Raw genomic sequence first — 16,662 nt, forward strand, 5'->3', positions numbered from 1 at the left:
GAACCCCATCCTCCAAAGAACCAAGGGAGGAATGAACCGCCCCCAGACAGAACCACTCGTCAAAAACCAAAGAAAGCACCCACAGGAGATACAGCCCCCACCGGGAGGTGAGTTCCGAAGACCAACCTAAGGGTCCTCGCAGAATAACGCTATACAAAACTTTATAAATAAATAAATAAATAAATAGGGGAGGAAGGGCGGGCCGTGAAGGAATCTACGGCTAGAATCGTCTCTACCAGATACGTCGTTACCAAAGGTAAGTAACTCGAGACTACTAGCCGCAGATTCCTTCACGTAGAATAGATAGCCTAGCAATACGCCCAGGGAAGGAGGGTCTGCGTAAGGACCCCACCAGCCAATACAGAACAAATGGCCCCGCAGGGAACCAGATCTGTGGACCAGGTAGAACCTCGTCCCTGCCAGGGAAGGGGCACCCTCCCAAGCAGACCCCACCGACCCCAAAAAGGATGTAGGAGGGAGAGAAGGCTGAAGAGGAACAAAGGGCCGGGACAGAGGAGCCAAAGCACCCCACTGCCCAACAAGGCAACACAGCTTCCGCCCAATGCCGAGACAGGAAGGGAGGAAGAAGAAGAAGCCTAGAAGACCCAAGGAAGCGAGGGAAAAAAAGGCGAACCCACTCCAGTGGGAGAACAACCTGCCAGCCAGAACAGCGCTGGCAGTCAAAAGCCGCCAGAAGCTAGAAGAACAGCCCGAGGCCCCAGGAAAGCAGAGTAGGCAGCGCCTGGCAAGGGAGAACATATGATTATCCCAGACCTCATGGCAGGAGCAGGGAGAGGAGGAGACGCCCGGGCACACCACTACGAGTGGCCGCGTACACAACCTAAAGGAGCAAAGCAACCCACACAACGCCATGGAGGACAGACACCCAAAGACGACCAAAACACTCCAGCAGAGCGCTAGCCATATGACAGCTACCAACACCTCACCTAGGGTACGATAAATCCCACAATATGGGAACCCTCTTTGGAAGAACTTCCGCAGCAGAGGAAAAAACAAAAGAGCCACGGGGAACAAAACAGCCCAGCGAAAGGCTTGACAAGCAGCCCAAGAAAGCAGAAGGCCTAATCTCAGGGCCAAGTCTGTGCAACATTTCCAGACACACAATCAACAAAAGGGCCATCCAGCAGCCAACAATGCCCAAGTCCCAGGGAGGAACGTAATGGCCAGAAAACACTCTCCACAGCCAAAACAACTGGCCTTAGAAGGTCCAGAGTCAACCCGACTCAGGAGTCACTGAGGAGGGGACGGAGGAGGAGGAGAGTAAGGCGGAGGAGGAGGACGGAGCCCTGCCAAGAGCCTCTGGATGGCAGAGTCGGCCGGGGCATGGAACAACATGCTGCCATCAAACGGAAGGTCAAGGAGTCGCTCCCGAATATTCTCAGGGAATACTCCGTCCCGAAGCCAAGCATGGCGACGGAGAGCGACCAAGGAAGCCATGGCCCGGCCCAGCACCTATGAGATGTCCAGAGCGGAGCGGAGAATGAACACCGCAAGCTCCCGGCCATCCAACGCATGATGCCGTAAATCCACATGACCACCCTCCTAGGACGCTGCGGATCCAAAAGACTCAACTGAGTCTCACAAATAGGAGGAGGCCCTAGCCAGCACACAGAAGGTGTTCAGGGCCCGAGGGGCAGCACTGGTCGAGGCGACCATGTTGCGCCACCCAGAGTCTAGCCAGCGGGCCTCTCGGGATGGCGGAGTCAACAGCGGCGGCAGGGAGGGAAAAGCAGTACGTAAAAGAGGGCTGGCAGCAGAGGGGTGGAGGGAAAGGCACGCCGGGTCACAAGGTGCCAGGAGGTGCCGGTGCAGAAGATGCTGAGGCACCGGGTCCCCTGAGGCAGGACACCTCCAAGCCCCCGACAGAAAAAAGGAGGGAACCCTCAAAGGGAAGCAAGATTTCCCTCCCACCAGAGCCCTGGTGGAGGACCTCCAATAGATGGTCCACCGGAAAGTGAGCCACCGGGTCACCCATCCGCAGGATGCCCACAGCCGTGGACATCGCGTGAGCGAAGGCCGCACCTGCCTCTGTAGTGCCCAGCGGTGGGGAAAGCAGCTCCTCCGTGGGCGATGGCTGCAAACTAAGTCGGCCGTCCCCGAGGCCAAGCGGGATGGGCAAGGGCCAGACCTGGAAGTCAGAAGAAGCCAAAGAATGAGGGCCATGCCACTCTTCCGACGAACACCTCTGCCTCAGGAAGGGCAGGGAGCCGCCCTTCAACGCCGGTGAAAAAGACACCACACGGCGACCAGTCTCCGGGGAGGACGACACCAATATATAGCCTGCCTCCAGAGAAGGAGCGTCCGAAGATGAATCCGCGGTACGACCCCTATGCGGAGACGTAGAGTCCGCCGCCTGAGGCAGGTTGTCGGCACCATCCGGCATCGCCGGTCAAGGGTCTTCCAAATCACCCCGCACCAGAGACCGGAATGGAGCTGGGTTGGCGCCGACCCGGCCCCCACTGAGGTAGCCACCTGCGTGGGGAGACGAGACGGGCACAGGGAGTGACACGAAGCCCTCCACCAGGCGCAACCCAGAATGGGGCGGAGATCGCTCGGCAACCCACGTGGCCGTGCCAGGGAAGATCCAACCTCCAACTCGCCCTCAGTCTGGAGAGGATGAGGGGTCCTCACTCGGCCTCGACCTGGAACGACACGAGGAGGATCCACGGACCCTTGTTGCTCCGCACGGTCCGGCCGCCGACAGCGCCGTAGCGGCGTCACCTCGCCACCTTGTCAAAGGACCTAGAGGGGCTCGGGGATGCGACCCAAGCCCCGGCGACAGCACAGGGACTCCCGCAGGAGTTTGCGGCGAGGCAGAGACGCCATGGCCTGAAGGGGGTGCCCCAGAGGAGCCGCATCCCAACAGCACCACATCCTCCAAGCCTGGATCCGAACCAGCCAGGGCCGAAGCCACCGGCGGCAGCGCTGCGGAGGGCCCTGCGCAAGGTGAGGGGTCCGCTGACGCCCAAGGAAAGGAAGGAGGAGTAGACGCTAGCGAGGCCTGCTAAGCCGCCGCATAGGTCTCCATTTGGACTCTCGACGCCCCAGCAACGGGAAACGGTGGATAGGACGACACGCGGGGTCGCATCACCCACAGAGAGTCCACGCCCCAGGCAGGCCGTAAACCAGCCCCCGGGGACAAACTGTGACACTTACGAATCAGGGAGCGACGCTCACGTGACATCGGAGAAGGGAGAGGGAGACAACCACGGCCAAACCTGAACACGTCCGCTGAAGCAGGCCGAGGAGAGGATGTCGACCTGGAGAGACGCGCCAAGAGAAGTTTCATACGGCGCTTCCGCCGTGACTTCGGCTTCAACTGTTGACAGGCCTCACAGTCGGTGGTGTTGTGATCCTCCCCCAGACACCACATACAAATGAGGTGCAGGTCCGTCACCGACATAAGACGCCCATAAAATGTACAAGTTTTGAAGCCCGAAGGCATTCGCACACTGCTCCACCAAAGAAATGGAGAGAAAAAAGGAGCCCGAAACTGGCCCGTAGCAAGGACCGGATCCGCGTTGCACGCAGAAAAGGAAAAAACTGACATAGGCGAGCCGGGGCGGGTCTTATGTGACCTCACTGACATCACATGCGTGGACGACGCCTGGGCGGAGATGCGGGATGTCATCCCGGCGCGCAGGGATGTTGTGACAAAAAAGTTTCAGAATCCAGTCTCATGCTTGGGAGTAATTCTACGTGAAGGAATCTGGGGCTAGTAGTCTCTATCAGATATGGAAGGTTTGGATCGGGCAAAATGTTATTTTGCAATGTTGAGTTGGCAGTTTAGAAACTGCCTGATTAGGGTGAGATGCCATTCCTAGAGCCATGTTTTCAGAGCTCCAGTCCACTAGTGACACTTAACTTACTAGCACTGGGTACTGAAAGTACCATACACTAGGGTCGTATAAGTACGTTAACTATGCCAATGAGGGATTATTAGCCCATTGTGCATACACTTTTGAGGGGTCAGAGAACATACACCGGGGCCTGGATAGCAGGGCCCGATGGGCTACAAAGACAAAAAACAGCAGCATCAGTCCATAATTTGTGAGATGATCATACAAAAAAAGGCACTTTCCTATAATCCTTGAATCCTTAATGTAGTATTTTATTTCTGTTTTTCCGCTCACTTCTTTCTTCCCACACTCATGCATTTTTTGTGTGTCATTTTGTTTTAAAATGGCTGCCAGCAATGTTGGAACTTAATTAAAGACAGCCACCCATGTGTCGCAAGCCAAAACAAACAAACACTGGCAACGTCAATAGCTTACTCTTTCAAAGGTGAGACCAACTGGCTTTGCCAGTGCTTAGAAAATCAAGTCACTATAATAATTCACTTATAGGCCACTCATACAAGACCAATCAGATATACAAGAGATTTTGTACTGCGATGTCTTTCATTGTTCATTTTTGAATGTATGGCATTGTCTACGAGTAAAAACTAACAGCAGTATGTGTTTCGCTCAATGGCAGAAAATACACAGACAGCAAAACACAAGATGATGGACGGAATGTTGCACAATGGCAAAACATTCACCCCCAGTCACAGATCTAGATTTAAGCCATTGTTATTTTGCTCATCAAGCCACCCCAGTTAAGTCATGGCCATATGCAAATCAGTCTTGACCCTGTGCCTCATGGGAGGCACAGATCGAGGTTTCTGCCTGGCTGTCAAGGTCTACTCCAGTCGAGTTGACAAAAATGCAGAGGGAGAGATGTCAGTGATGTACTTCTTTTGATTATTGGCATTGCAATGTGTATTTAGTGTATATATCTTTCTGATTATTTGCATTTAACAGGGTTTATTTCTTGCAGTGGACGTCCAGTATTATCTGCTGTATTTTATTCCATGCATTTAACAGTTGCATTTGCTTACTTATATGCATGTTATTATTGCTTGCACATATATATATATATATATATATATATATATATATATATCGCCATATACATTAAAATGTTGTTCATTTGACAACTGGGAAAGCCTTTCTGTTAGAGAGTGTTGCGCAAATAAAACTCCATGCTTTATTTTGAAACTGACTTATGAAGTGCCTCATTTTATGAGAGTGAAATCCCTATCCAGGTGTTTTTATTGCTTTGTTGTGTGTGTGCCTGCGTGTGGGAGAGCAGCATTTTCTATTATTTGGGAGGGCGAAACAATACACCTTACTAGTGGACAGGGCTTACTATGCAATCCCAAAGTGCTATGTTAGTTTGTAGTGTGGTCTAACAGCCTTAGCCTTAACACAGAAGAGTGTAGGACACTTGCAAATACACAAAGATGACTAAATGACAACACAACTAAAGAAGGCGAGCCGCACCAATTTATAAAAACAGCAAGTATCTTTATATATGTTTAGGCATCAGAGAAAAATTGTTCAGGTAAGTACGTTTTTAAAAATAAATTATTTTCAATTTAAAAAGTGGACACAGTGCAATTTCGGAGTTCTGCAATGTTACCCTATGGTAAGAAGAACAAGCTCTGCAAACAGGTATAGTACAGCAACCTACAAGACCATACCCAGGATTTAAGGTGAGTGGTGGCCAACATCCAAGGCAGCACCAACAGAACACAACAAGCGGCACGAGGGTGGCCAGGTGCAGGGTGAAAAACACAGGTGTGAAAAGAGGCTGGAGACTCTGGCCAGGAGGCCAGTCGGGCTGTACCAGCAAGGGGGTTCAAGACTTGCGATTCTTGGGAAGGAAGGGACAACTTTGGTCCTCTTCTCCAAGGTCCATAGGCGACAGGTGCCTGGGGGTGCTTAGGCTTCGGGTTTTTTCTTACCGGAGCAGTCGCAGTACAGAGGGGCTGTTTGTAGAGGCTGCAAGCGTCGTCGGGGAATCCAGAAGGGGTATAACTACGATGAACCTGAGATCTGGATGGCTGGGGGGCCTTGTTGGCACCGTTGGCCCACCTCAACTCGGGCCAGAGGCATTGGTGCAGTGGTTGCTTTAGGCGTCGGGTTTTGGCAGTTCCGGAGGCCTCAGAGTCTTCCCCTTTGGAGATTCTTCATAACAGGTCTGCTGTTCACGGAAGGTCTCGAGTCTTTTTCAAAGGCAGGTAGTTCTCCCAAGTTTCTGAAGTCAACAGCTGCAAGACAAGTCTACTTTTGCGCAGTTTTTAACAAGGGCTGCAGTCAGGCTGACGGTGCTGAAGCCGAGTCAGGGGCTCACTTCAGTCTTCTCTGCTTTTGCAGCTCTTCGGAGTCCTCTCTCTTCTCTCCAGGGACTCTCCTAAATATGGAATTTTGGGGCATTAGGGGAGTGGAGGGCAGGAGCCAATGGGCTTCGGACCCTTGGGACCCTACGCTCCCTATATGACCACTTCCTGAGGGAAGTGGGCATAACCCTGTTCCAGAATTCCTAGGTATGCCATCACAAAAATGGCTACCTCCCGAATTTTGTGTCGACCTCGCAGTTAGCTCACCTTAGGGGTGGTACTTGCCTGGGGTTGGCACGCCTACCTGACTAGCTAATTTTCCCACCTGTCCAAGTGGGCTCTGAACATGGGGGAAAGGGGGGGGGGGTCTTACTCTCCTGTGAGGGGAGTTGGATTCGCATTTCCAAAGGCAGCAGCTTCTTTGAAGCTCACCAGCCCTAGGAGGCTAATCAGGAAGTCGTACTGGAGAAGGGGGCGTTACACCCTCCTCCCGGACAGGTTTTTTCCCTGACCTCCTGAAAGCAAAAGTCTTTCACCCTATGAGGTTAGAAACTTGTCTCGAGTGGCAAGCTGGCAAAATCGTGCCAGCAAGAATACCATAGGCTGGTAGGCTTTCAGGGGAACCTCTAAGGTGCCCTCTGAGGGCATGTTTTGATACATCCAATAAAAGGATCAGCATGGGTTCATCAAGATGAGATGTTTGGTACCAAACATCCCTATTTTTAGTGAAGCCATCATGTATCTGGGAAACTCACTTTCACCAGTATCTAGTACAAGGTTTAGGATGGCTTCCCTCGTCACCTGCAGTGGAAGCAATAGGACTGACCAGCACAGGGGCATATCTGTTCATGCACATATGTCCTCACATATAATATTAAGCTCCCTGCCTTAGTACCATCAGGCCTGCTGTAAGGGTGACTTACAAATATGCAGTGGTAGGGGACATGGCACACAGGGATGTGTGACAGGTCGTGTTTTCACTTTGTCTGCACCAAGACATGCTGCCTGCAATGGCATCCATGCATGTGCTTGGTGAGGGGTCCCTTAGGGCGGCACAATTCGTGCTGCAGCCCTTAGGGACCCTCTTTAGTACCTCAGGCCCTAGGTATCAGGGTACCATTTACTAGGGACTTACAGAGGGTCCTAAAGGTTTTCCCAATTGGGGGAACAATTGCACAGTGGACCTGGCTGGCAGGAATTCAGTGCATTTTCAGTTGAAATCACATCATGTACCAGGTAAAAAGTGGGTGCAACCATGTTAAAAAGGGGCATTTTCCTGCAACTATCAACTATTGAAATAGATCATTTTTGTTTGTTATTATCTGTTATTTCATAATTGAGCTAAAAGCCTTAAAAAGCTCCAGAATTGCAAGTCACCAGGTGCAAAACACGTGTTGGTTGGGTTCCCCCTACCAACCATACTTTATCAAAACATTATTAGGGAAAGATAGTGGTTAAGGGACTTTGGGGTCTCTTTAGTTATCTTGTTCATTTTAGTTCCTTTAACTGCAGACGGTTTGTCTTTCAGCATCAAGGGCACTCTTCTCCCCATTGAGTCTAATGAACCTGCCGGCTGAGAGTGTCTATCCCTATGAGGTATTGTCGACCAAGGATTCTTCAGCATCCAAATATTTTTCAGCATCAATTCTGTGTACGTGATGCCTGCTTGCACTGACATTTCAACGTGGTTTGAAAACAGCTTGTTTGTTAGGTGACATCCTCACACTAGGGAAGAAATCTCAGAAAAACAGTCGACAAAAAGTCATAAAACACCCATCAAAAAATGACTGAGGAGTAGCTTATTCCGGATCAGCACTATCAGGTGCAGCAATGAAAGAATTAACGTCAGTGCGTCGAGGTGGCACCTATATAGACAATGTGTACGTAACTTTCGTCGTGGAACCGAACGACGACACCTACCGGCTTTGCATGGGTGTAGGAAGCTGGCTCTGTATATACTATACCAAAGTGAGGTATAGTGTGCACAGAGTCCAGTGGAACCCCAAAGGTAGGCATAGGTCAAGTTAGATAGAACCTTACTCTCTATTTGCGATAGTGTAGTCGATCAGTAAGGCAGGATCAGAGGACAGTGTTAAGCATTTGTTGTACACTCAGTCAGCAAATGAATTCACACACTCAAAGACTGAACTTCAGACCAATTGTTTTTGTACAAAAATATTCTTTCAGCCAGCCTGGCACAGGTAAGCAAAACATACTTTACAGTAGTAATGCCGTTTTTAAACAGTTTGAATTGTAATTGCATGTGCACTTTGTTTTGACTTACAAAATGGTTGCAGAGAAATACAATACTTTGTAAATGCAGTACTTAGACTTGAATGGGCTTTTCAGTAAAATACCAGGTAAGTGACTTTTTGGATTACTTTTCTTACACAGAGTAGTATACCTAGATACTACTCTGGGACATTTCCTGTAAACAGGTAAGTAAAATCTTTTTTGTTAAACAATACCATTTAAAAGAATTTCTTTAGGTTTTCAAACTCCACACTTCGAAATTTTTCCAAGAAAAACAGTCAACGTTATCCTATGGAGAAAAGGAAAATGCTACTTACCAGTATGCATCTGTTCTTGGCATGTAGAGCAGCAGAGTTACACACTGTGCACAGATCGCCACCTAGTGTTGGGCCTGGATGTTTGCAGTTTGTTTTTGTCCTGAAAAGTTCTCTGGAAGTCACAAGATAGGTGACTCCTCCTTTGGACCACATTGCGCATGGGCATCGGCTCCACCCTTAGATTGTTTTTCGTCATTAGGGAAATGATGGAGCTTTGTAAGAAAAAGAAGGATGTCCATGTAAGCTGTATCTAATTAAGATGATACTGGAACAGACAAGGGTAACAGGGGAGGCGGGTGGGCGTGTGTAACTCTGCAGCTCTACATGCCAAGAACAGGTGCATACTGGTAAGTTGCATTTTCCGTTCGAGGCATATGAGCTGAAGATTACACACTGTGCATAGATTCTATAGCAGTACCCACTCTTAGCGGCGACCACCCCTATCTGTTGCAGGAGTTTGAAATAGTGTTTTGAGAACAGCCTGGCCCATATTAGCTGCTTGTTTTGTTTGTACATCTACACAATAGTGTTTTGTGAATGTGTGCGGTGTAGACCATGTAGCTGCTCTGCAGATGTCATCTAGGGGAATGTTCCCTAAAAATTCAATTGAAGCCCCTATTTTCCTTGTAGAGTGGGCTTTAGGAGGAACAGATAACGTACGTTTAGCTTTATGGTAGCAAATCTGTATGCATTTGACAATCCATCTAGCTAACCCCGATTTTGAAATGGGATTGCCTTTGTGAGGTGGTGAGAAAGACACAAAGAGTTGCTTGGTCTTACGAAAGGGTTGTGTTCTCTCGATGTAGTATAGCAATGCTCTTTTGACATCTAGGGTATGAAGAGCTCTTTCTGCTACTGTTTGTGGCTGCGAGAAGAAAACTGGCAGTTCCACTTATTGATTGAGGTGGAAGGGAGCTATGACTTTGGGAATACATTTTGGATTGGTACGGAGAACAACCTTATTGTGATTCAATTCAATTTCAATTTCAATTTTCAAGCTTTATTCGACTATTAAAAACAATCACAAAAGCGTACAATAAAACACAATACAAACATTATAATAAAACAATAGCTCAGAAATGAAAAATTTCGGAAGATTTAAAACACCAGACTTTTCCTATGAGAAATGGCTTTAAGTAAAAAAGTAGCAGTAAAAAAACAGGTGTCTGCAGAGTCAAGTGCAAATAATAATTCCATGGCTTGGGTAATAGTATACACTGATAAACTTAAAAACATAGGTCTGAGATAGAGACGGCGAAGATGCATATAGAGTGGACAAATAAGCATGAAATGCCGAGTACTTTGCCTAGTCTGACCATCACAAGGACAGGGGGAATGGCTAGGAAGTTTCATCTCAGGGAAGGCAACTAAATTATGTACTATACCAAGTCTGAGACGTGTCAGAACAAACTGATGGGACTGCTTGGTTATGAATTTTAAGTACATAGGCATGCCCTTTCCTTCAGGTTTAGTGGTGTGATAAAATACATAGGTAGACATGGTAGTACACTTTACCCTACGCATATCAGACTTAGTTTGGATGAAAACATCTTTAAGTTCCTTTTTCGATACAGTAACGGCACAATAGGGATCCTTAATGATGTCAAAATTAAATACCTTGCCATAAGTAAAAGAGACATAGCTTAGCCAGGGAATCTTAAGGACTTTGTCCAACTTCAAACAATCGGTGATAATCTTCCTGGAAAAAGTAGTCTCTTCTTTAGCCCAAATTGACCTCCATACCATGAGGGGTCTTAATCCCATAAGATCAGTCAGATAATTTAAACAGACTTCGCTATGGCACAGTACAGTAGGTGCCGAGGGAGGTAGGCAAAGCAATCTTCTAAGGAACCCATTCTCGGTATTTTGCAGTGTCCTATGCTGACTATAGCCCCAAATACCAGAGCCGTACAGAGCAATAGACGCACATCTATGCCTGTAAATGTCTACCATATCAGGTATACGGCGGCTTCCTAGCTTTGCAGCAAATCGAAAAATACCAGATGAGCTTTTGGCCATTCTACCATTAACATTTGAGATCTCCTGGGACCATTTCCCCTTGTTGTTAAAGGTAACACCGAGGTAGCAGAACCTATCCACTACCTCAATATTATGATTGTTAAAATGGAACGGCATAACAGACTTCATCCGTTTACCACAGGCCATAATAAAGGTCTTGGTGTTATTTATTTTCAATTTCCTCGCATTAATAAAATCATAAAAAGTATTCATAAGTTTCTGTAGCCCATTTGGAGTACGCGAAAGAAGCACCGTATCGTCAGCATAAAGCAGAACTGGTACGGGAAGTCCACCGACTTGAGGGGAATCAGCCTGGACCTTTTTGAGTTCAGATTCAATGGAATTGATAAAGAGGGAAAATAGCAGGGGGGCCAGTACACAGCCCTGCCTTATGCCTGACTTAACCCTGATTTTCTCGGTACATTCACCCGACGGACCAAAACGTATCTGGGCCGACAGCTTATTATAGAGACGAGCCAGAAAGTGAATGATTGCCGGGGGGGCGCCCATGGCCAATAAAGTGCACCACAAGAGTTCATGGTCCACAAGGTCAAAGGCGCTCGAGAGATCGGCAAAACAGAGAAATAGGGACCCTTGTTTCGCTCTCGTATATTTCCCTATAAGGAGGTCAAGGTTAAGGCACTGCTCCGTAGTCCCTAAGCCTTTGCGAAAACCAAATTGGGATTCAGCCATGATATTATTTTCTTCAACCCACTCCTCAAGCCTTATAAGGAGAACCCTACTCATAATCTTCAGGGAGGAATCAAGAAGGGAGATAGGGCGATAGTTCTTTGCCTCGCCTCTATCTCCCTTCTTGTAAATAGGTAGAATTAGGGATTCACTCCAAGTAGGAGGGGTGTTCTCCAGGACTGATGCATTAAACACCTGGGTCAGGAGTGGGCACCAAAGACTGGGGTTAGATTTGTACAGATCTACCGGTACCCCATCGGGTCCCGGTGCCTTTCCACCTTTGCTCTGGCTTAGGGAGATAACCACCTCTGATAGGGTAATATCCAAAGGTATCCTAGTGTCAGACATCGGGATAGTAGGACCGTCAGAGTCTCCCCCGGGTGGGTTAAAAATACCAGAAAAATGGGAGACCCAATTGGCTTCGCTAACCTGCGCTGACAGTTTGGGAAACTCTTCATTGGCAAGAAAAGGGCTGTTAACCGTAGACCAAAACAGCCTACTGTCCCGTAGTACTGATGCTTGGTTCAGGGCATCCCAGGCAAGTTCCCTGAGTTCCTGCTTCCTACGTACAAGATTACTTTTATAGGTAAGCCTAAGTAATTTGACGGCCTCCCTATCTCTCGGGAGTTTTGTTAAGGCCAACTTGAGTTCCCGCAGGGATTGAGTACATAGGCTATCAAACCAGCCCGCGTTTTGGTTCCTAATTCGGGCTTTAGTAATGGTAAGGCACCTTTTTACAGCATCACCGAGTGCCACAAAATTAGTTATAATGCACCCGTTAGGGGCCTCAGGATTAAGGCAACTATAAATTTCAGCGAACCCCTCTTTAATAATTCTAGCTTGCAATTTTTCGGAGTTATCCAAATTCCACTTTATACGGAAACCATTCTGTCTACATGGGGTAACATCTTCTAATACCAAATAATCATTCTTAGCACTAGGCCCCCATGCAGAAATAAGCATGGTGATTGCTTGGTGATCACTACCTCCAAGATCAGTAACGACGGGAACCGTACAATGAGGAGTAAAATGCGTAGAAACCAGTAAGTGATCAATGGCAGAAGACGAGCTGGGTCCTACAAAAGTTGGAACAGGCTTACCATCCGCATCTAGGGCCGGGGAGTGGATCATAAGATCCAGGTTCAGCACGAGGGAATTAAAAGAGTCACCATGGGGAGAATGTACAAAGTGTGCTCTGTTTTCCCCGTTGTCTCCATCAAATCCACAAATTCTAGTAAAGGAATATGGGCAAGTACGGAGGTTAAAATCCCCACCCCAAATGATGTCAATTGGTTTACTGACATCGTTTCGTAAGTTCCTCAAAATAGGACCCAGCTCCTCTGCCACCGAGGTATCTGAGGCATTAAACAGATTGTTATAGTGGTTGACCACCACAAAAACATGGCCCTTAGGATGTTCTAGTATTAAAATTTGGGAGTGGTGTCCCACAGGGAGGTAGGAAATCAAACATAGTGGAAGTTTGACTGATGTAAAAATCACTAACCCCCCTTTAGCCCTACCCATACCTGTCCTTATTGCCTGGTTGTTATAAGACACAAACCCATCCAGTTCAATATCAGCAGTTGCCCAGGTCTCTTGTAAGCATAAAATATCAAAGTCCGAGAGGATCTCTTTCCACCCCAGAGAGGCCGATTGCCTGCTCCACCCTGCAACATTCCAGGTAACAAACTTCAGCCCAGGGGAACAAGTGGGGGGTTGAATAGGCACTGGTACCGTGGTGATTAAAGCATTATTGACAGGTAGAGGGTCCAATAATACTGGATAAGCCACGGGGATTATCAGCAAAGTACCTAGGGTAGTGGCAAGTTCTATAGCACCTGAAGTGAATGTTTACTTGAAAAAAGCATACTCTCAACCGTTCCCTGAACGTCGACTGTATATTAGATTTATTTTGTACTTTTAATAAAGTCAGCACCTCAGATGTAATTGACAAACTAATCTGAGGATACTAAGTCTCACTAAATTGTCAATATTATACAAAACTGTTTATGCATAATCTCCCTCAACATAAGTAAGAATGAATCATTGGTCACACTAGTCAGCTCGAAGTAAATACCCAACTTGCCTATCAGTCAGTAATTTTAGAAGCGTCAAATGGTACAGATGTCCTCATTCGCAATGAAGTCATTAATGAACCTTTATTTAACTAAAGGAAACACTCAAGACTGGGAAGACCTTTGGCTTACTGGCACTGCCCAAATTAACTTATGGGCACTGGCTACAATCTCCAATATACCAGAGCTTCTCTCTCTTACCTTTCTCAAATTGCTTAATTTAATTTTGTGAAAAAAACAATTCAGAATGCCATTGACATTAAAATACAGTCACAGAATATCTAGATACATTTGCAGATCCATCTTTTTCAGATTCTAAAATATTGTGGGCTCAGGTACAGGAAGATTGAGACGTGTGCTTAGCATTGACAACATTCTGTACAAACACACCAAACCCAGGTTTTGGAATATAGCATCCAAACCAATCAGATCTCCTGACATGATATGAATAATGATCTTAGTTGATGAGAGCCGAGCAATCAGCCCTGCATCTTTAACATTACAACCTTACTGATGAACTTAGTGAGCACTTCTCACAAATGATTTAGTAGTGAAAGTGTACTCTATGGGCACTAGATTCTCTCAAATTTCTCTAAAGACTCTTTCATTAATAGTAGCAGCACTACTGGAAGCACTTACTGTGGGTCTAAACTGGTGAGCTGGGAGAGTAAAAGGCTGTTGCTCTCAGTAATTGTCTGTTTTGTTGACGCAGCAGCTAAATGACTCTCGAATGCCAAAATCTCCTGCTTCTCGCGTTGGGAGATCTGAAGTTCACGATTAATGAGCTCAGTTCTGGTCTCTTCATCCGTTACGGTGCAGGGAGGATAAGAGAAATTACTGTATAGGAGGGGGAAAAAAACAAAATCCAAATGATCATTTAAGAAAATTGAAAAGCCATACATCCGATGCAAGACTGTCAATTAAACCATGTCAAGGATTTTGAGTACCAGGGCCTGCCAAAATTCTCTCTGTAAGTGAAGAATAAAACAAATAGGGCAAGAAAAACGTTTGAAGAAAAGCCACAAAACAGAACTGCAGTAAAAGCGATTGACAACCCTAGTCTCCACATGCAATGTTTAAGCTTATCTTTGAGAAAAAAAAGGAACTTATCAATACAACTTTACAGAGGCAAGAAAAATTACCAAACACATTGTGCGAATGACGAGAAACAGGGCAAAAAGTTGGCAAGAACCAAAACACATCGGTGTGCAAATATCTGATGATGCTTTTACTCCCCTTTTCCCAGCCCTAAACAATATTCCATCAGAGAGTTCTTTTCTTTGTGAGTTGATGCAATTCAGGGAAGGATTAAAAACATGGCTTTTTCAAGACTAACTGTTCCACACTCCATTTTCCATCCGCTCCTATAGGCAATACTAAGAGACTCCATCAGAGTGATACTGTACTTTATGAAAGGCCAATAAATACCTTTCAACGTCCAATTAAAGATCTAATATAACTAGGTGAAACACAGATTCAATCCTATATCACTACAACCAGAAACCTGATTAACAAGGCATTTGAGGAGAGCTCCCCTCAGAGAGAGCACACATACATTCTAAATGCTTCCAGTATTTTCAATAATTATATGATTATCCTTGCGCGACAGATTGAGAATGTGGTCTGCAGAGGAAAAAAAGATGCTAGAGACCCACAAACGCTGGAACTACATGATTTAGATGATGCTTTTCAGGTGTTTGATTGTCTGGATGCTGTTGAGACATGAATGAAGATGAACTATCTGTGCCTTACCAGTCACACATCTGAGAACACATTATGGCCCATCTGAACCTCCTGCCTTTCAGTGAAGATTCAGGCTCAGTCAAGCACCTTCTACAGTGAGTTCGACCCACAATCTAATGGTGATTTTGAACCCAATGTTCAGGTAGAAGCTATCATCACAACACACTGAGCAGGGGGTTCCAAGGGACAAAGATGGGAATGATCTTGACTGTCCAATATCTATTGTATATAGACTTGGTGATAGCTGGTCAAGTGAGTGGCATGTTAAGACCCCCTCAACCTTCAGGATCACGGAGGACTTGATGATGGAAGCTGCTTCAATGGAGGACCCAATGCTGCCACCAGGGCACAGAAAACTCTATGCTCCACGTAGGCACACAACCCTCTAAGGACAAAGCCTTGATGTCCTTGGCTTGCACTAAGCAATACCAACTGGACAGGAGCAGGTTCTTGAGTTCGTTAGTAGTGGCCCAAGTGTTGTTTGTACTTTTACATAGTGGATGCCTATGAGTTGGTTCCACTGGAGTCCGACACACCTCAAAGGTCATTTTGAGGTAAATTATAGTGCACCATGAGGTTGCACCTGGAGCAACAATGAAAAATATGTATGAGGCAGGGCAAAAACTGCAGGGAAGGGCTGGCACGCTGGTGATGAGGGACACTGAGCTGTATGGGTGAAATCTCTTTGGGCTTCTGCTTACACTCAAGGTTTCTAACAGGGTGTCTGACCCAAAGGCAGAAGTCAGTATCATAACAACCTTTACTTGGGTCTGTGGGAAGCTGAGCATAACAACTGGACTCCAGATTCTGCTGCTCCCACTAAGAAGGGTCACCTCTGAGGTATAAGTCCATCTTGAGGGGGAAAAGGGGTGACAGACAACACAGATGTTGGAATCATTTGAGTAATGCCGCATGAGGAACTAGGCTATACTACAACATGCAACGCTCCAGATGCAAAACAGTTCGAATGGACCGAGCCCCCGCCACATAATTAGGCAGAGGCATGTACCTGACCTCTCTGTGCAGAGAGTCAACAGCACAGTACCCTAAAAGAGATTGAGTCAATCCCACAGTTAAAAGGAAGCTTGGGATCAATACACATAGAAACTCGGTGGGACTCTTGGCAACAGTGCAAGGAAATCCCAGGAGCAAAAGAAGGTGTGGACACAAAAAGGTCCTGAACATTTGGCAGCTGTTTCCAGGGTCTTGACAAGCTAATTACGACTGAAACAGAAATCCAGGTGCTAGAGAGGTAATGGGGGCAGAAAATGGTTGCACTATGTTACTTTAATCTTCCCCTGCAAGTTGCATTACTTACATAGACTAAGTGAGGGTGTCGGCATCTAGGGACATGAGGGTGCTCATAGTTGAGCGGCCTGAT

General features: G+C 46.7%; 1 protein-coding gene across 2 annotated transcripts in view; it reads right to left on the bottom strand.

The window, feature by feature from the left end:
* INTS1 (integrator complex subunit 1) overlaps positions 1-16,662 on the bottom strand; it is a 536,581-nt gene that overhangs the window by 338,900 nt on the left and 181,019 nt on the right. For both annotated transcript variants that reach the window (XM_086940596.1, XM_086940597.1), the window contains exon 19: positions 14,178-14,375. In XM_086940596.1, coding sequence (XP_086796722.1) covers positions 14,178-14,375 — 198 coding nt within the window. The remainder of the gene's footprint in view (positions 1-14,177; positions 14,376-16,662) is intronic.

This window comes from Lissotriton vulgaris, chromosome 10 (genome assembly GCF_964263255.1).
Source record: "Lissotriton vulgaris chromosome 10, aLisVul1.2, whole genome shotgun sequence".
NCBI classification, from domain to species: Eukaryota; Metazoa; Chordata; class Amphibia; order Caudata; family Salamandridae; genus Lissotriton; species Lissotriton vulgaris.